This window comes from Bubalus bubalis, chromosome 8 (assembly GCF_019923935.1).
Source record: "Bubalus bubalis isolate 160015118507 breed Murrah chromosome 8, NDDB_SH_1, whole genome shotgun sequence".
Lineage (NCBI taxonomy): Eukaryota > Metazoa > Chordata > Mammalia > Artiodactyla > Bovidae > Bubalus > Bubalus bubalis.
In genome coordinates this window covers 68,825,863-68,846,930 of record NC_059164.1, presented here as the reverse complement: position 1 = coordinate 68,846,930, position 21,068 = coordinate 68,825,863, and the positions used below count along the sequence as shown (strand labels likewise).

Below are 21,068 nucleotides of genomic sequence, written 5' to 3'. Positions count from 1 at the left end.
ATCATTTAGCACCCCTATGAGTTATGATCATTTGTCATTTGAAGATCTCCAGCATCTAAGTATCTTTCCTATTTTTAGTCCTGAGATCTTTAGGGAGCAGAGCCCACTTCCCACCACAGAAGCTGGAGGGAGGTTAGATTTTCCCTTTTTCAGATCAGTCAAGCAGATACGCCAGCCTGGGTCCTAAATCTGAACTGTTGCTCATACCAAGAATGCTAATTTGGTACAAATGGTTAGCAAACAGAAAGATATGACATGTGTTCAGAAATTTTTGATAATATCTGCTTGTTACGTTTAACAAGGCCTTTCCTTCTTAGTGAATAACTCATGCTAGTTTCATAAGTATTAATGCTCCCTAGTAAGAAAGAGGGAAATATGCCCCTTAATACTGTGGAATTACACCCACTAAACTTTATCCAACTGATCAGTAAGTTGTTCTATGCCCTTAGCTGAAGACACACGAACATTTTCTCTGTTTACATAGCTCACATAAATGAGTTATACCATGAGGAAATATAAAATAATACTATTTAAAGTGAAAAATACTATATGACATATATATTTATTACTTAAGGGCCCCAAATGGCTCTGAAAAACAAACACAGGCAATATGTATAGGTCCAAAGGGAAGCACTTTAGTTAGAATTCTAAGTTTGACTCATATGGTCTGGTGGCAGGAAATTTTAGATATTTCTAAAGCCTTTTATTTTTCTGTAAAATAAAAGTACATTATAAGCATAAAAATCAAGTGGTTTCTGTATGCAGCCATACACTTTCAACCATAGCAATAAACCTGATTTAAAAAACAGTGCAGTATGAGGTAGCTGTTAATTGAGAGTAAATAAATTACAGGCATTCTTGTAGACTGGAATTTAAATGTTTCTACTTTTGGAGGGCTATTCCTACTTTCCCTCTACGGCTTCCCTGGTGGCTCAGGGGTAAAGAATTTGCCTGCCAAGGAGGACACGTGGGCTCCATCCCTGGGTCAGAAATATTCCCTGGTGAAGGAAATGGGAACCCACTACAGTATCCTTGCCTGGGAAAACTCCATGGACAGAGGAGCCTGGTGGCCTCCATGGGGTTGCAAAGAGTCGGATACAACACTTTTCCACTACAACTGAAATTCAGATAATAATTATAGTCTAGTAGACTATAATAGACTATATACATATATACTATATACAGTATATATATACTATATATACATATATGTATACCTATATACATATAGGTATTGTTAAGATAAATACTATATAGGGAATATCTTAATATCCTATACATGTTATCCTCTTAGAGCCTTCTATGATAGAGAATTAATGACACTGCTGCTACACAGGTAACATGAAAATGGCCAAGAACACATGAGATAACTTGTGTCTCCTTCATGCACTTACAGTGGTAAACAACTCTCTGAATTCTCCGCCTCTCTCAGCTTCAAAGCACATCTTGCCTCCAGTCTCACCTTCTTTTGATAGCTGTCAACATGATCTTTCTAACATCCAATCAAAGTTTGTCATACCATCTACTCACCTGCAAGGCTTAGAAACATTCACTGTCCCTTATATAAAAAAGGCCAAACTTCTGACTAGGGAATTCACCAACTTGGTCCCACCCCTTCCCGGCTCATCAGCCCTCATATACATACTCACATATGTCTTCAGTCTATGTACAGATGAATGTGCTCAACTGCTCGGTGTGTCCAACGCTTTGTGACCCCATGGACTGTAGTTCCTGTGTCCATATTATCACGGCAAGAATACTGCCATGGTTGCCATTTCCTCCTCCAGATATACAGATGTATAGATATATTTTAAATCAAACCTGTTCTATTTTACTGCAAACTGACCCATCATCATCAGACCTTTAATAAGACTTAATTTGTACATGAATATTTCCTCATGCTGAAGAAGTCCTACTAAATATCAGATGTACATTTTAACTTCTCTGTATTGCTACAGGGTAATAAAGGTCTTTTATTTAACACTTATTTTGATAGATTTTAAGTTAATATTGTATATCAAAATTATTTCACTTCTATCAGGTCAAATTATTTCTATTGCTTAAGGAACAACAAAGATATCATCTTTCCTTATACAAACAACATTATAAAATGAAATTTTTAAATGCCAGATTTGATTTACACATTTTATATATATTCATGATGTAATTCTAAAATGCTAATGCCCTGACCCAACAATTTGCCTCTATCAAATGAATCAGGAAGAAAGGTAAGCTTTTACGGTTGTTACTAAAGTTATTGTTATAAAACAACAGAACTTCAATTATACAAATATTATCATTCTAGCAATATTTTGTAGGTACTAAAAGAGAACTACGATGCTATTTCAACATCAAAACACTTTATAACTGTCACTCACACTGATTGAACAGCTATGTCCTATTTTTCCTATCAATGGTTAAATTGTAAGGGAAGTAAGAGAGCAGAGAGGTCAACTTCAATGGAAAATTTTATTTCCCTGCCAAGATAAAAACTTTATTTTAAATTATCTGTTAAAAGCCCAATTTTCTACTGACTTTCATTTTATATTGAAAAGATACTATAATGAAAAAGTTAAAACCACTGATACGCTAAATAATTTTTGAAGTACATTTAGAATGACTCTTGTTTGAACCAAGGCTACCTGCAGCTGCCACATACTATATAGCGCTAGGGTTTTCTTTAACTGGGGAATGGGGGTAGAGACAGCAAAGCCCCTCAGGTGGAAAGAAAAGAGATACTTTGTACAAACTAACTGCTGCTGCTAAGTCGCTTCAGTCGTGTCCGACTCTGTGCGACCCCATAGACGGCAGCCCACCAGGCTCCCCCCTCCCTGGGATTCTCCAGGCAAGAACACTGGAATGGGTTGCCATTTCCTTCTCCAACAAACTAACTACTACCCCCTTAAAAGTGGGAGGAGATAGGTTCATAATACTGATCCATGATCTCATAGAGGTTACAGAAAAATATGAGTTTGGAACAGGTTCCTAAATGAGCCATCATTTACAGGCATGTTGGAAGGGCTGGTAACCACTAAGTTAAGGAAAAGAGCATGGCTTTGGAGCCATAGGGACCTGCACTAAATCCTCAATGTGCCTCTCAGCAGCCTGTGATAACCTCTCTTGCCTCGACTACTTCAGTGCCCCCCACTAAAACCAATTCTGGTCATAGAGCCCTATGCTTAAAAGCCATATTCAAGATAAAACACTTAGCAGGGCCCTTATTCTCATAAGGCTTTTGTCAATCTGATCCTAACCCACTTTTTTAGTCTTTTGTACTCCCTCCTTTCACTCTCTGTGACAGTCTTGATAAATGAGTTGAGTCATAATAATCAAATGAAGAGGAAAGAGATGAAAACAAGGATGTGATTTCACAAAGTGAGAAAGTATGTTATACAAAAGTCATATATATATATATATATATATATATATATATGTATTATCTTAAATGTGTATATATGTATATATACCTCATAAAGGCCCCAAATGATCATGAATGATAAATACAGATAATATTTATGGGTACAAAGGTAATAGTATTATTCACCCTAGAGGCTGGAACTAGTCTTTCTAAGCCATGATTCTCTTGATGGGTCCGAATGTTTTTTGGCACACAGTGAGTTAGAAAATGTGAACCACGTAACTGTCAAAGAGTAACAAAGTACAGTTTAACCCAGTAAGTGGTATCAACTTTTCTGCACCTCTGTAATCCATTTATCTAAATCCTACTTAGCTGGAGGATCATAGTTCTCATATATCCAAATAGCTCTTTCCAAAGTTTAGATTAATGGATCAAACATACAGTAAACACTGATGTACAAATTAGCTATCTGATGTCACATATAAAAACAAAAATTTCATGTGAGATATACATTTTCTTGGGAAGAAAACAACACTAAGGAAATTAGGATCATGTCAAACAAGTAATTAAAAACTGTCTGAAGATAGATACCCACCTCCCAAGTCCCTAAAAGCCAGAAGTGGCCAAGAATTCCAACGAACCGCTAAAAACAGATCTGAAATCTCAATGGAAACAGGAGACTTCATAGTGACAGACAGGGAAGAGCTTAAGGAAATATAAACCAAATCTTCATAGATCCACATAAAAAGGGAATGAGAGAATAGTAGTTTTTAAAAAGCTGTGGTAGTGGCTAGATGGATCACAAAGCACTTAAAATACAAATTAAAAAGAATGTTATTACCTCAGGCCTCAAAAGACAAGAATAGAAATGGGAATTTAACTAACCTGGGTTTGATCCCTGGGTTGGGAAGATCCCCTGGAGAAGGGAAAGGCTACCCACTCCAGTATTCTGGCCTAGAGAATTCCATGGACTGTATAGTCATGGGGTTGCAAAGAGTCAGACACGACTGAGTGACTCACTATCACTTTCCCCTCAAATAACTAGAATTTAGAGTATTAGCTTTTGAAATAAATATAAACAGGTCTTGGGGATTATATTTGGGGATAAATTGTATTAGATTTGGGGAAGACTGTTGCTAATCTTTGACCTAACAGTATATACCAGTTAGGACTATGAGTGATGGAAGCAGATATTAGTATTCATTGATTTTTACAGAAATCAGAAATGAGAAGCTTAACTAACCAAAGTCACAAGGATTTGAAACCTCCCTCTCCTGGTCTTATGAAATAGAAAAAATTTCTTCACAGAGAAGTAAAATCTTGATCTCAGTTCACAATACTGTACAAAATTATATTTCTATAACAGTAACACATTTATTATCTATGATAATCATAATTTAACATGGACTCTAAATTTTCTGATAAAATCACCTACTTAACTAAGACTTAGCAGAAGAAAGAAGACTGTTGATAGTTGTTTATAGTTTACATTTCATGGATACCATTATTACACATGAACATGTAAATTAGTAACAGAATGCAAACTAGCCACTAAATTAATTTCTAACTTGATAATCCCACTAACCAAAAGGTAGGACCAGTTTCTAGCATCATGCATTTATTTCAAATTTATCTGAAATACAATAATCATATCTGCCAATTTGATAAAAAGGAAAAACCCTAAAAACTGCAAATAATGTCAAATGAAACATAAACTTTCAAATGACACTGATAAGTAACAATTTCATGAGAAAGTTTATATTCAGTGATATTGGGCTTTTATGCCTTTTTTTCTCCTTAAGTGTTCTTTATGGAAATGAATGCTATATAACCCTTTATAATATTCAACTTCTGACTTGTTTTTCCTAGATAAGAGCAAAACTAAGAAAGCTTACATTCTTTAAATTTTAATATTTAATGGCTTTATTTGTTCAAATAATGAACTTAAAATTATGTTAACTATGACTAAGATAGTTATTAATTAGCAAATGAAGTTACAAATGTTATTTTATTGTTTCTAAATTAATGCAATTGATAACAGTGGTTAAGAACATGGACTCTAAACATTATGCTTTAGGTTCAAATTTCAAAACTGCCTTTACCATCTCTGGGACCTTGAACAAGTTACTTAATCTCTCTGTCCTCGGTTTTCCAAAAACTAAAATAAGTGGGACTAATAATGGTAGCTACCCAACAGAGTTGTAGTTAAAAGAGTTAATACAACTTAAGTGTTTAGACAGCTAAAGTGCTTAGAACAGTAACACACCAACGTTTGTTGTCACTTTAATCTGTAAAAGAAGCTGAGAAAGGAGTTGCACAGGTTTCATTGTTATCTAAATTTTTTTTTAAAATATTTGAAGGACAAAACATATTTTCCTCCCTTCAAAACTTGCACAACCCTAATGGTCTTAACTTTTCAGATATTCTACAATTATAGCCTGGAGGTAAACAATTCCTGAGGTAAAAGGCCACACAGATGAAAGTTTTCTCTTTCCTATTTTGAAAAAACACAGTTGTGTTGACTTTTAAGGCACTATGAAATTTAGAGCATTTGTCAAATAATAGAATTATTAATTAGTCTTAGGCTGTAATATTATAATTCTCAGTTATTTTTTCTCTGTTTGTCTTCAGCTTGTTCTGTACCAAAAAAGGGAGGTGGCATAAAATGCCCCCCAAAACCCTCATGCAATGGAAGTTTATACAACTGAACACCAATACTACCTTTATCACTTCCATAATAATAGAACACTGTTTTACTGAGAGCACACCACCGTTTCTGCCATTCAAATCCCAGGAAACTGTGATCTACAATAAAGGGAGAAAAGAACAGTTTAGATGATATACATTACCTTTATAAATATAATGTGATTTCCCTATTGTAAAAGGAAAAGTTAGTTAATATGATTTCTAAGGTGCCTTTTAGCTGTAAAATTCTATGACTAGTTTGTGTCTTCTTTTCCAAGACACGAACAAAATATAAAACAAAGCTAAAAGGAATACACTGAAGCAGAGATGGGGCTGCTATATTTGTGGGATCAACTACATGGCTAACAAACTTTCCTGACAGGCATAGTCAAAAAGGCATTTGACTATAAGGTCTTAAGATAATTGATTCATCTGGGTCACATTTTCTCGTGTCATAAAAAGGAGGGAGGAGGAGTTGACCTAGATTATTTCTGTTATCTCTTTTGGCTTTAAAATTCAGCTAGGAAAGCTAAGGAAAGCAAATGGAAGATATATAGAAAGCCCAAAGGGACTTCCTGAGAGATAAACTGAATGGTAATGAAGAGGCTTTCTGCTTTTCATTTCTTGTATCATAATACTACCTCCATATTTCATTTCTATTATATATTGATGTTGAAAGAGTGAGACCATATGGTCAACTCTCAATTATCACAGCCAATAAAGAGGAACACTGAATGAATAACAGAAAATGGCAGAAAATATGCTAAGCTTGATCTGAACCATAGCAAACATGGCATATTGTCAGGTCAGGAAAAAGATAACCCTCTGCTCAGCCAGGTAGGATAATAGTGAGAAGTCCCATCCTGGAGATACAGTCAAGGCAGGAAGAGGCAGGAAACAGCTCCTGAATCATCTACAAATACCCAAGGTTGACAACAATAAACTTGATCAAATGTTTTATTTTGTTCTTAGAAAGTACTCTGAGCTGAAAGCTGTATTTTGTAGTTGGGATAATGTCATTAAATTTTCTTAGAGTCTTAGATTTTTAGGTTTTTCATTAGAATCATATAATTTACCTTTTCTGCGTTTTTCAAGGTAGCCAGCCTTTAACACAAAAGGAAGGTCCTGGGCTGCAATTGGAGGAAACTGGTTTCCTATGGAAGGAAAGGAGCAAAAAAAAGCAGTGAGTATTCCCTTTTAGAAAAATTAAGTATCAGATCTCATTAGATTCAGTATACTTTTAATTACTCAAATTAATTAAATCCAAGTCTATTAGTTTTATTTCATATATATTGCATAGACTAGTCCCTCTCCACCTCCTGTGAATCTCAAGAGCAAAAAAATATTCTGTACTGTAACATCTTAATATATTATGCTCCCAAATACACAATAATATTATGTAACTTGATCTCTAAAGGGTAACACTTTTTGACCTGCATTCTATAAGGAATGGACTAGGACACTGTTATAAATAATAGTGTTCAGTATCTTTATAAATTCATTGGAAATATACTACAGTTGCTTTAGCATTTTACTAGAATGCTGCTGCTGCTGCTGCTAAGTCACTTCAGTCGTGTCCAACTCTGTGCGACCCCAGAGACGGCAGCCCACCAGGATCTCCTGTCCCTGGGATTCTTCAGGCAAGAACACTGGAGTGGGTTGCCATTTCCTTCTCCAATGCATGAAAGTGAAAAGTGAAAGTGAAGTCGCTCAGTCATGTCCGACCCTCAGCGACCCCATGGACTGCAGCCTTCCAGGCTCCTCCATCCATGGGATTTTCCAGGCAGGAGTACTGGAGTGGGGTGCCATTGCCTTCTCCATTACTAGAATGCTAATGAGTGAACATAACAAGTCCAATGACAGTTTCCATGGAATACACCAATAAACATAGTCTTAAAATAGTTTATGATAAATAATATTTTGATAGGAAGCTTATTATATACAAATTAATCACAGAATTACCAACTGGGTTTTTAAAAAGTATCCAGTAGCTATAAAATCATGTTATTTTTCCTTAAGAAACAAAAATTCAAATTAAAGTACTAATTTCAGTTCCCTGGTGGATCAATTTTGCTCAGTTCATTAAAATATATTTAAAATGGAGTAATAATTTTGAAATACATATAAAATTTTAAGGAAAGCCAGTGGGAAAGTTTGAACAACTGTCCAATCAATGTATCCATTTAATCCATTAAAGGTAAAAGTTATTTAGTATAGTATTTTTGTACATAAAACTAACATAAAGGAATCTTATCTATGTGAGTAAGTCCTGGTTAACCACTAAATTAAAGAAGGTGACTATAGTTTGACTTGCTTTTTTAAAAGAAAAGAAAAAATGATTAATAGCATCTTTTAAATTAAACTAGGTTACACCGACAAACAGAAATATTATATCACATAGAAATATGAAATTTTAGCTAAAATAAAACCATTTAGGAAAATTTTCTTTCTAAATAAGATTCCTGAAAACAAAGTATCTACCTCTTCAACTAAGCAAGATGATAGTTCAGTTTTTGTGGAAGTATGCTTGGACTTAGTCTTTTATGTAACTGGCACATAGAGTTCTTAAGTGAACTATACAAAACCCCTTTGTAGGAAGCATCATTTGGATGACATTTCAGAATGAGAAAGCAAACATATTAATTAAATATTTAATATGATTATTGTATGTCATGAAAAAATGTCTATGTGGTTTGTGCACAGTGATAAAAATAGAAAATTCACTGCAAACATACCATAAATAATTTGGAGCCTTTCGGATGATGGAAACAAACTCTTAAGAACTCATTTATGGATGAAATTAAGCTACCCAAGGAAGAGGCAACTTTCCAGTCTTTAGGTCTAATACAAAAGGGCACAGGGAGCGATTAATTACCTCCACTTGGCTACATAAGGCTCATGGAGAAGTAGAGCCATGACCCTCTCATATACATTGGGGCATAAAATAAATGTTCTTTACATATAAAACAAATGCTCTAAATCTTAAGAAACTTTACATTCTAAAGAGAAATGGGTACCTTTAGAATAGCTTTCAACTTTAAAAAGTTACTGGTCCAGAAAAAAGGAGGGGAAGAAATGGAAGAGAAGAAAAGGAATTAGAATTTACAAAGGTGAATATATATATAACCTGAAGCTCTTGCTTTAAGAAAAATGTTGATTAAATTTCCATCTGGTAAATCAATAAAATTTGATGTCACAAGCAACACTTATTCTGAATTCTAAATTCATGTATCTAATATATTTATTTCATTCCTAAAGGGGAAAAACAAATTTTCTGACTAAAATTTCACTTTTCTAAATTCCTTTTGTTATTTGTCCAACACCTAGGTTTTGTTTAACATACACATTAATTTTTTAAAAAGTAAAAGTAAAGTAATAGTAATCCCTTTAGATACTTCAGATTTTAAGTTCTTAGAAGAACCATTCAACTTGTGTAACACCATAAACATATAAACATTTAATACTTTTTGATGGTAGAAATTGAAAATTTGTAACAAGATATAAAAAGTAGTAATTTCTCTTTAAAAAAATACGAACTCTCACATCATTTAGACCTCATATCACTGTACCTAGACTGATCAACAGTATGCCACCATTTAAGGAGATACACACTGATTCAAATAATTATTATTGTTGTTCATTTGCTCAATTGTGTCCAACTCTTTGCAACCCCCACAGACTACAACACGCTAGGCTTCCCTGTCCTTCACTATCTCCCAGAGTATGCTCATGCCCATTGAGCTGGTGATGCCATCCAACCATCTCATTCTCTGTTGTCCCCTTCTCCTCCTCCTTCAATCCTTTCCAGCATCAGGGCCTTTTCCAATGAGTCACCTCTTTGCATCAGGTGGCCAAAATATTGGAGCTTCAGCTTCAGCATCAGCCCTTCCAATGAATACTCAGGACTGATTTCCTTTAGATTGACTGGTTTGATCTCCTTGCAGTCCAGGGGATGCGAAAGAGTCTTCTCCAGCACCACAGTTTAGAAGCATCAGTTCTTCAGTACTCAGCCTTCTTTATGGTGCAAATAATTATTAATAAGACTACCACAGACAGAGGTGCCTGGTGGGCTACAGTCCATTGGACTGCAAAGAGTCAGACAACCACTGAGCAACTAACACACACACACACAAATGCAGCTATGCTGATAACATGAAGAAAAGAAAGGTAAAGCTAATATAAACCTATCTGGCAGGTATCAACAAAGAGTTGCTGAAAATCTGCCAAACACAATTATATTATCTCACCAAGAGAAACTATGCATCACAGCCAATTACAACATTCCAACAAACTCACAATTATCAACTCTGTTTCACTACCAAAATTCACACCCTTGTCTCAAAAATAAGTTTAGCACTGAGCTTTAATCCTTTGGCACAGGATTAGGCATTCAGTAAATGTTGGCTTTTATTAATTATAATTAAATATTATTATTATACTTAGTATAACTATTAATTCAAATGAATGGTTACCAATGTGACTATTTAATGTTGTCTAGGGAATTTTAATCAGAAAAATGAAAAAAGCATGATTTGGTAACTGTATGAGTTAAGCATTACAGTTATTTTAAAAGCAACTTAAAGATTTCTTTCTGAATATATGAAAGTGGCTGATAGAGAAATTATATCCTAACTCAAAGGAGAAAAAATAATTAACCTATACTCCAGGGCAGCTTCTTTATATTGCAGACTATCACCTCATAGCTTTCTAAAGTGGCCAAAAATTCTCAATACCCTGACAAAATAAACATATACTGACAAAAACAAGTCTTTTTATAATATGAGCATGTATTTCTTATATAATAGTCCAACTTTTCTAAAGAATATCAATATTAGACATTAAAACTAATACCCTACAAGAGCAGGCAAGGAATGGGTCTTCTTCCAATTTGACATTTTGGAATCTGAAATATGCAAAATGGTAACAATGTCACAAAAAATTCAAAGAAACAAGTATCACGTGCCTATTATATCCTACTAACTCAGTGGGAAAAAGGAAGCAGTGGAATGCAAATTTTCTTATAGTTAGGTAGGGATCAATATTTTATTTACAAGGCCACTGTTTTTAAAAGATAACTCAAGAATTCTAGATTGTGTCTTGAAACTTTTATCTTAAAAATCAAACTGTGTTATATAGTGGACATAGTCCACCAGCAAGCTAAAGGAATGGACTCCAGAATAGAGAAGAGCATGAAAATATTTTTAAAAAATTACCTAAAACCCAAGTAAGGTATTACCCAATTTTAGTAATTTTATTAATCTACAGTTTTAATTTTTTCCTTAGAAACTAGGAGGAAAAATACTGAAATCTTTAAATATAGCCATGTATTAAAGAAATAAGTTTTATCTTTTTAAATATCAAAATATTTAATAACAATATTTAATAAAATATTAAATAATACCCCCATTCTAAGATTCCATGAAATATATACACATTGATACTCTTCTTGCACTTTCAATAACAAATGGCCAAGGATCAAGATGGATTTAACTTTCAAAAATATCTAAAGTGAAAATTGTTCACAACGTATTTTTATAGAACAATGGGTAACTGCCTTTAGATCTAGCATAGAATTGTCTTATGTTGTTTCAAAGGTTTAATTTCTAACTAGAATCGCGGTCTGGAATAGCTGTGAAAGCAAATACATATATAAATATTTGTCATATTCTACTAACTCAATTCACATGGAAAATTTGGAATCTCAAATCTTTTCATCAGTTTTTTTTAGTGGCAACATGAAAATCATGTATTCAAAGGACATGTGAAACAACAGTAACACTTAAGAAAAGAACTACTACAGTAACTAAAAGATTACTACTTGTGTTTCCTTAGCATAGTCCTTTTATAGAGTTTATTTTCTCAACGTATCACTACTACTCTCTTCAGAAAGGATTAATCAATGAATATACTAGTAGTGGTGATCCCTAAATCTATCATGATACTTACTTTAAAAAAAAAAAAGGCTCATATTTGGTTAGACACAAAGACAGTCAGCTTCCAATTAGCAGGACCCTAGAATCCCCAGAGGTAGTTAAGCCTTGGCTACCAGATTCAAAGACTGATAAGGTCCCTGTGATGACACCAGGGGCAAAAATAGAAGTTGCAGCTCACAGGTTTGCCATCTGTTAGTCTCTCCACCCCCTCTATAAAATGGCAAGTCATTTTAAAAGCTACTCAGCAAAAGCTAAATAACTATTCGGGTAATCCACATTTGCCTTTATTAACTGTTTCTTGATATGGAAATTCCAATAGCCTCATGAGAATCATCAATAAGTCTATCTGAAACCAAAGAAGATAATAACTCAATATTACAGCTCTGTGCTCACAGGAAATGCTTCATGAATATGGTCCAAAAGATATATTAAATGCTTGTTCAGAGTCCAAACAAAAGCTATATTACATCAAATATATATATGTAACTGTGGCTGATACTGATTTTCATGGAAATCTGTCAATATGTAAAATTCAAGCGGCAATAATAGAAAAATTAAGAATCAGAATTAAGAGAAATCTGAAATCATGGGGGTTCATCAATAACCACTAAAATAGCAGTCAAAAAGCCATAGATTGAAAGTATGTGTGGATTATGTTATCCATAAAGTTATATTATCCTCATTCACTTAAAACTGCTTCATTTACTTAAGAAGTATGGCCAGGATTTGAACTAAGTATATATCTGAAGATTGCTTTTTTAGATAAATTTTTAGTATAGGACTACTGTCCTTAGCTCATAAATTTAGATGTAAAAATAATATCTCTTGAAGATTTCTGATTCTTTGGTCCAGTGATAGACCTTAAGCTGTAACATTTTTTAATGCATTAAAGTTATTCCTTATAGAATTTTAAAAATGCTTTTATCCAAAAATTCCAAATATACCAATTTGTGGAAATGCCTGTAAGACTCCTTCAGTTATTTATAGGGATAAAAGCATATCAATGTACTGACTCCATCATTTTAAAATAAGGGTCAATATGAGTAATTTCACTTTATAAACAAGACTTCTTTTTCATATATTTATAATACTGGGCACTCTTTATACTTTTACATTTTTGTAAAAGCTACTTTTTAATAATACATCATTAGATTCCACAGAAATAAGTTAAATCAAATTTCATCTCCTATATACAGTTACTTCTCAGCTTTGTGTCTGACTATATCTTTTTTTTTTTTTTTTTTTTTAGTGGTTAAAAACAACACAAATTTCTAATCTTCCAGTTCTGGAGGTCAGAAGTCCAGAAAGTGTCTCATGGGCTAAAATCAAGGTGTCAGCAAAACTGTGTTCCTTCTGGAGCCTGGAGGACAGGCTCTATTTCCTTCCCTTTCCAGCCCCTAAAGGCTGACCTATTTCACTGGCTATTGGCCTCCTTCCATCTTTAAAGCCAGCAATGGTTATTTGAGTCTTTTTCACAATGTCCTCTTTCTGGTTACAATTCTTTTGCCTCCTTCTTCTCATTTAAAGTGAAAAGTGAAAGTGAGGTTGCTTAGTCGTGTCTGACTCTTTATGACCCCATGGACTGTAGCCTATCAGGCTCCTCTGTCCATGGAATTTTCCAGGCAAGAGTACTGGAGTGGGTTGCCGTTTCCTTCTCCAGCTTCTCATTTAAAGGTTCTTGTATTTACATTATGGGCTTCCCTTATAGCTCAGTTGGTAAAGAATCTGCCTGCAACACAGGAGACCCAGGTTCAATTCCTGGGTCGGGAAGATTCCCTGGAGAAGGAACGGCAACCCACTCCAGTATTCTTGCCTGGCCCACCTGGATAATCTCCTTATTTTAAGGTCAGCTGATTAGCAATCTGACTCCAAAGGATTCGGATGTGGACTTCTCTGAGGCACTATTATTGTGCCTACTGTACCCTCATTATCATATCAATTGGCTATTGATTTTTGCATATATTTGGAACTTATGTATCTGTCCACATCTTCTCTGTAACAAGAAAAAAACTTAGCTAAATTCAGAAAAGCAATATTTTTTTAAAGTTTATGATACACAAACACAGAGAAACTGTGGTACAAGCTTAAAATGGAATACATTTTTTTCCTTAAATTAAAAATAAAATTATAAATATATCAAAATTTTAAGATATTCTAAATAATTAAGTATATATGGTTATGAATTGGATTTTAATTTAATGTTTTACTTTAACACAAAAATGTGCCCCGACCTTTTTTTTTATTGAATTATAGTTGATTAAGGGCTTCTCTGGTGGTTCAGATGGTAAAGAATCTGCCTACAATGCAGGAGACCTGGGTTTCATCCCCAGGTCTGGAAGATCCCCTGAAGAAGAAATGGCAACCCACTCCAATATGCTTGCCTAGAGAATCCCATGGACAGAGGATCCTGGTGGGCTACAGTCATGGGGTCACAAAGAGTCAGACTCGACTGAGTGACTATCACTTTTTCACATATAGTTGGTCTACAATGCTCTTGTAAGTTTAAGGTATACAGCAGAGTGATTCAGTGATTCAGATATAGATATAGATATAGATATAGATATACACACACACACACACACATATATACATACATACATACATACATATATTTCTTTTTTCCCCAGATCCTTTTTCTTTACAGGCTATTACAAAATATTGAGTATCTTCCGTATGCTATATAGTTGGTTTGTGTTTGCAATTTGATTTGTATTTTAAGATTGTGGTTAAAACCTTGAGTCTTAAACTCAAATTGTAGCTTGACTATTAGTTCTGTGACTTAGGCAAGTTGCTTGATTTCATTTAATTTAGTTTTCAAATATTTGAATGTAGGTGTTAAGAGGGCACACTATGGAGAATTACTGTGGAGATTTAGAAATATAATATTTGAGATAACTACTTTAAAATGTTACTTCTTCTTTTTAAATAGCAATGCAAATTTGCCAAGTCCATTGCTCCATAAATAAGAAAACAAGAAAGCTGAAAAGAAAAACCACGACAATAAAATCTGAAAGCCTTTTAATAATACAAATTTCTCTCCAGCGATAGCTATTTGGCTATGGTTTTTCCAGTAGTCATGTATGGATGTGAGAGTTGGACTATAAAGAAAGCTGAGTGCCGAAGAATTGATGCTTTTGAACTGCGGTGTTGGAGAAGACTCTTGAGAGTCCCTTGGACTGCAAGGAGATCCAACCAGTCCATCCTGGAGGAGATCAGTCCTGGGTGTTCATTGGAAGGACTGATGTTGAAGCTGAAACTCCAATACTTTGGCCACCTGATGTGAAGAGCTGACTCATTAGAAAAGACCCTGAGGCTGGGAAAGATTGAGGGCAGGAGGAGAAGGGGATGACAGAGGATGAGATGGTTGGATGGCATCACTGACTCAATGGACATAGGTTTGGGTGGACTCTGGGAGTTGGTGATGGACAGGGAGGCCTGGAGTGCTGCAGTCCCTGGAGTCGCACAGAGACACTACTGAGCAACTGAACTGAACTCCTTCCTTACTTATATTAGCTCTGTATCAAACACGACCTTTACCATACTGACAGACTATAAGTTTTAAGCATCTTTTAAAAAAGTATCATCAAATATAAATTAAAAAAAAATATATATATAAACAAATATCAGCATGGTTCAATAAGGTAATAATAATTGCAACAGCTAACATTTATTATGTCTTTAAGGCTTTACCATGAGTTAAGCATGATATAGTCATCATCTCATTTTATTCTCTTACATCCCCAAAGGTTCCCAATGGAAAATTAAGGTCACAGGTATGAGGTAGATCCAGGACCCCAAGTCTGTCCAATGAAGCCCATTCTCTGAAATGCTATGTCCTACTGTTGATGAAATAAGTGAATGTCATCTACAGACTGGAGAAGGAAATGGCAACCCACTCCAGTGTTCTTGCCTGGAAAATCCCATGGACAGAGGAGCCTTGCAGGCTATAATCCATGGGGTCGCAAAGAGTCAAATTTGACTTAGAGACTGAGGGCATCTACAGAAACTCTATAAGACAATATCATTGAATTACTGTTCTGTGTCATTAATCACAATTACGCATTTAAAATTCTACACTTGTTTCATTTTCTACAAGATTTTAGAGAGATAAATTTCACTTCCTAAAAATGTCGTTTTAAAAGATTTCCATTTTGGTTTAAAAACACATTCACACAAACATGAGACAAATTAGTAATGAGAAAACTGATAGCTATGGAAGGAAAAAGAGGCTCTTTTTGTATGCAGATTCCTCTAGCAAACTATATTAAATATGAAATAAATATAATTTAGACTGGATTCTTAAGTTCCTTTCCATTCAACTACGTTTTAGTTTTGCGTAGGCTATACAGCAATCTTATTTTTTTCTCTTTTGTAATTGTTTTATGTTTTAAATTTAAGCTATAAATTTTTATAATTGTTTTTAGAATAAAAGTAACATTTTTCTAATTTAAAATATTCTTTAAGTTCATTTTCATTGATTTATTTTTCCTATTCTGTGTATAAAAAGTTTAGAGTCATTAACAATATAAGATCATATCTGAAGTATCTGAAATACGAATCCACAGAATGTCTTCTATATTATATAATATAATAAAAGATACACTTTTGTTTCTGCCTTGAAGAAAGAACAGATACATAAACATACATACATACATAAACATTCTATTCCCATCTCCCCAAAGAATCTATTATTGAGGGGTGGTTAAAATAAGTGAAAAATATTCAGTATGAAAATATCAACTGTGAAATCATTTTATGACTAACCTAAATTATTGAGTTGGGATAGAGTCTGCCATTCAAAGTGTTAAAAGGATCCTCTTGAAATGCGTGCATGCTATTTCTCTTTTCTCCCTCTCTCACTCAGACACACACACACACACACACACACACACACACAATTTATCTTCCTCTCATCTGAAACATATTTTTCTATAAGTCTCTTTTTTCAATATAAGTATGAAATTAACACATCCTTACCTATTAATTTAGGAATACACTGCTTTATTTCCCCCACAAAGCATTTCACAAGCACTTTTTTAACCGTGTTGTATGAATTCTTTTTTAATTAATTTATTTATTTTAATTGGAGACTAATTATAATATTATAGTGGTTTTTGCCATACATTGACATGAATAAGCCATGGCTGTACATGTGTTCCTCATCCTGAAGCCCCCTCCCACTTCCCTTCCCTTCACAGGCATTTGTATAGATATATTTGGTAAAGAAATTAAAAGCAAACAGGAGAAATTTGTATGTATGTGTGTGTGTGTATATATATATATAGCAAGTACCTGTATAGAAAAATGTTAATATTAAGGGAATATGAGTAAAGGGTATACTTGGAATTCTTTGCACTATTCTTTCGACTTTTCTATAAATGACATTATTTCAAATTAAAAAAAATAAAACATAAGTAAAAAATTTAGACAAAACTAGGAGTCAGGGTAGAACACAAAAGTTGGAAATGTAAAACTACTACTTATCAGGACTGGGGCAAAAATTCAGTTAAAAGCTTTATAATAATCAACATGAAGCAAGAAATAATAAGTTATGTGATTCACTGCCCATAGTTAAATACAGATCATTGCTCAGGGAGGAACAAGTAGCAACTATTCTCAGTTCCCAGCACTGAAATAAGAAAGAAATTTCTCCCATGTGGTCACAATGTCCTCAATAATATTTTTACAGTAAGTAAAATAAAAGTTTCATAGGGTTGCCTTGTATAGCATCACTCATATTGAGCCAACAGCATAATGCCAAAGTAAGATTCAGTAAAAGCAATTCTACCAAGTACAAAACCAGGTAGCCCAAGTATATAACTCCCAAACAGCTATGCTAAACTTAAGGATAAAATCACAGAATGCCTATAGGAATAGGCACCCTGAACATTTTTCAGACAATCCCTCTAAAATACTATTTGTCTTGATCAAACTTTTGGTAAATATTAAATCCCAGGCAGCGGATATGACCCCTGCAAGAAGCTTAGACAGCTCTTTCTGTTACTGCTTAAGAATCATACCTTAACAAGCAGCCAAGCTGGAAGTAATATTGATATATACTCTTATTTATAAATTTACATATAAATTTGTAAGGTTTAATAGCTTTGCAGGACCTGGATGAGGACAACCTTAACACAAAAACAAATCCGCAGCTCTCCTTAAAACTCTCAGTGCCAGAATAATTCTAGCTTGCAAAACATTTGCACATGCCCACTTTACCTAAATAAAACATCCATAGAACATGCTACTGAGATTAAGAGTATGAGTCTACTTTACAATATGAACTGGTCATCTTATACACATCTGGGTAACTGAAAGAATTAGAAAACATTGTTATTTATGTAACTGAGTAAATTACTACAGAATACAAATTGAAACTTCAATATTAGACCAGTTAATGCATAGCATGTTTTTTTCCTCTAGTACCTGAAAATAAAAGCATACCATATGCTGAATCATCTTTCTGGTCATCAACTTCAGAGTAACTTTTAACAGTCAAATGTGGGACTGGCTCAGGAGAGAGACATTCACATGGTACTTACAGTATTAGCCTAAAATGATGTGTTCACAAGTTTATCTTTTCTACTAAGCTTTGAGCAAGGGATCATGACAGTGATTCTCAAACTTGAGTGTGCACCAAAATCACCAACGGTACATATTTAAAAGGAGAAGGCAATGGCACCCCACTCCAGTACTCTTGCCTGGAAAAATCCCATGGGCGGAGGAGCCTGGTAGGCTGCAGTCCATGTGGTCTCGAAGAGTCGGACATGACTGAGCGACTTCACTTTCACTTTTCACTTTCATGCATTGGAGGAGGAAATGGCAACCCACTCCAGTGTTCTTGCCTGGAGAATCCCAGGGACGGGGGAGCCTGGTGGGCTGCCGTCTCTGGGGTCACACAGAGTCGGACACGACTGAAGCGACTTAGCAGCACTTAGCAGCACGTATTTAAAATGTAGAAGCACAACATTGAATTAAACAACACTGTTCTTGATGGTATATATTAAAACCTCATCTAGTACTAGTTTATAGGACTTATAAAATATGTTCTAAAGATGTTTAATATAAAATTAAAAGAACATCAATAAGTAGATACAATACACTTCTGCAGTCACAACACTGAAAACAGAGGGAAAATGCCAGACGTAAAAACGAACATGAGGATGATGATTTTGTTTACAGCGTATCTAACTTTTGAGTCATTAAAATAATTCTATAAACATTTTATATGTGTTAACCATTGCCCATCTGGTCCCCCACTGCTAAAAAGAAGAGGAAGAGAAAACTGACAGGAAACACCAGAGGGGCAAGATAGCCGGTAAAGGGCTTTCATAACTGAAGAGCAAAAACGGCATTCCATCTTAACACCCACTTTCACAGTTAATAACACTCCAATTCAGTTCTACACTTTATAACAACCAACATAAAGTAAGAGATACAGTGCAAAGAAAAAAAATAAATTGGAACTGCACTGCTGCTGCTGCTAAGTCACTTCAGTCGTGTCTGACTCTGTGTGACCCCAAAGACGGCAGCCCACCAGGCTCCCCCATCCCTGGGATTCTCCAGACGAGAACACCGAAGCGGGTTGCCACTTCCTTCTCCAATGCATGAAAGTGAAAAGAGTGAAAGTGAAGTCGCTCAGTTGTGTCCAACTCTAGCGACCCCATGGACTGCAGCCTACCAGGCTCCTCCATCCATGGGATTTTCCAGGCAAGAGTACTGGAGTGGGGTGCCATTGCCTTCTCATATAGTATTAAAATTGCCCATTTTTAACCATGTGATTTTAGCATATTTCTCAAAAATTAGTATCCGTGATATAAAAAGTCAACTGCCAAATAGTCTAACTGACATTTACCATGAGTTACACATCATAATGCAATCTAGTAATTTGTTCGCTGTGTGGACTATCTCATCCCAGGTTCACAAGGTGACACAGTCCAACTGTCCATGGTCTCCTTTTCTCCTAATTAAGAGCTGTCATTACCAGAACAAAGTCACTACTAAAGTTTTTATTCAAATTAAAACTTCAGAAAGAAGTTCATTGAATATTAAATGGAATAAAATGTTTGTCAACAACTTCCAACTATGGATTCAACTTCACGCAACAAAGAGCACCTTTTAGCCACATGTGAGCACCCACCAAGACAGTTCAGCTGTGGTATCTCACTGCAACGTAAGGTGCTGGCAGATACCTCAGGGAGTTTAGGCAGTGAAACCGTCTGAACGCAGAACCTTAGTTTGCGCGTGAATATTTAAAATATACAATGACCTCTTAAAAACATGGAAAAGACTTAAAATCCAAAGGATATACATCCTACTCCATGTGAAAAAATGATAAAACATAAAACAAAACTTATTCAAAATAAATCCAGATATGGTAAGCTCTTGTGGTAAGATATTCCATTACATGTCTTTCTCCACAAATTCAGTCTGAAATTAATCATATTTGAATAGACCATGATGTATATTCTCACTGAAAAAAATTTACAAATATTATATATATATATATCTCTAAGAATACAATTATAGTTAGTAACTAAATTAATTCAATTAAGTTCCCTTCATCTGGATAGCCTCATCTGCAAGATTCAAAGTTCTACTTTACTTTTAAAAATGATCAAAATACATTAAATTAGAGAAAAGAAATACCTCATAAATCCCTCAGATGATAGAAACCTATGGTAATTTAATACTTGGTCCAATGATCTCTTACCAATCAAAGAAATCAGGTATGATATTAGAAATCTTTTTTGCCTTCAATCTTTCCCAGCATTAGACAAAATAAGAGGATGAGATGGTTAGGCAACATTGACTTAATGGACATGAACTTGAGCAAACTCTAGGAGATAGTGGAGGACAGGGAGGCCTGGCGGGTGCAGAACATGGGTTCACCAAGAGCCAGACCTGACTTACCAACTGGAACAACAACAACAAATTATAAATCCATACATGGATAAGAATTAGTATAATCACTAATTTGTCAAAGAATGACTTTCTCATGGGGTGAATAGGAAAAAATATTTGCATGGGTGTCACAACAATGAACTCCTGCATATCACCAAGAAAAAGTTAACAGTTTAACAGAAAAACAG

The 21,068-nt window shown here is 34.6% G+C and overlaps 1 protein-coding gene across 1 annotated transcript in view; it reads right to left on the bottom strand.

Annotated features, from left to right (window-relative positions):
* The window catches only part of SKAP2 (src kinase associated phosphoprotein 2), a 169,035-nt gene that overhangs the window by 64,633 nt on the left and 83,334 nt on the right, over positions 1-21,068 (bottom strand). The window contains exons 5-6 of the mRNA XM_025291269.3: positions 7,120-7,197; positions 6,080-6,163 (exon numbers count right to left, since the gene is read on the bottom strand). Of these exons, the coding sequence (XP_025147054.3) occupies positions 6,080-6,163; positions 7,120-7,197 (162 nt within the window). The remainder of the gene's footprint in view (positions 1-6,079; positions 6,164-7,119; positions 7,198-21,068) is intronic.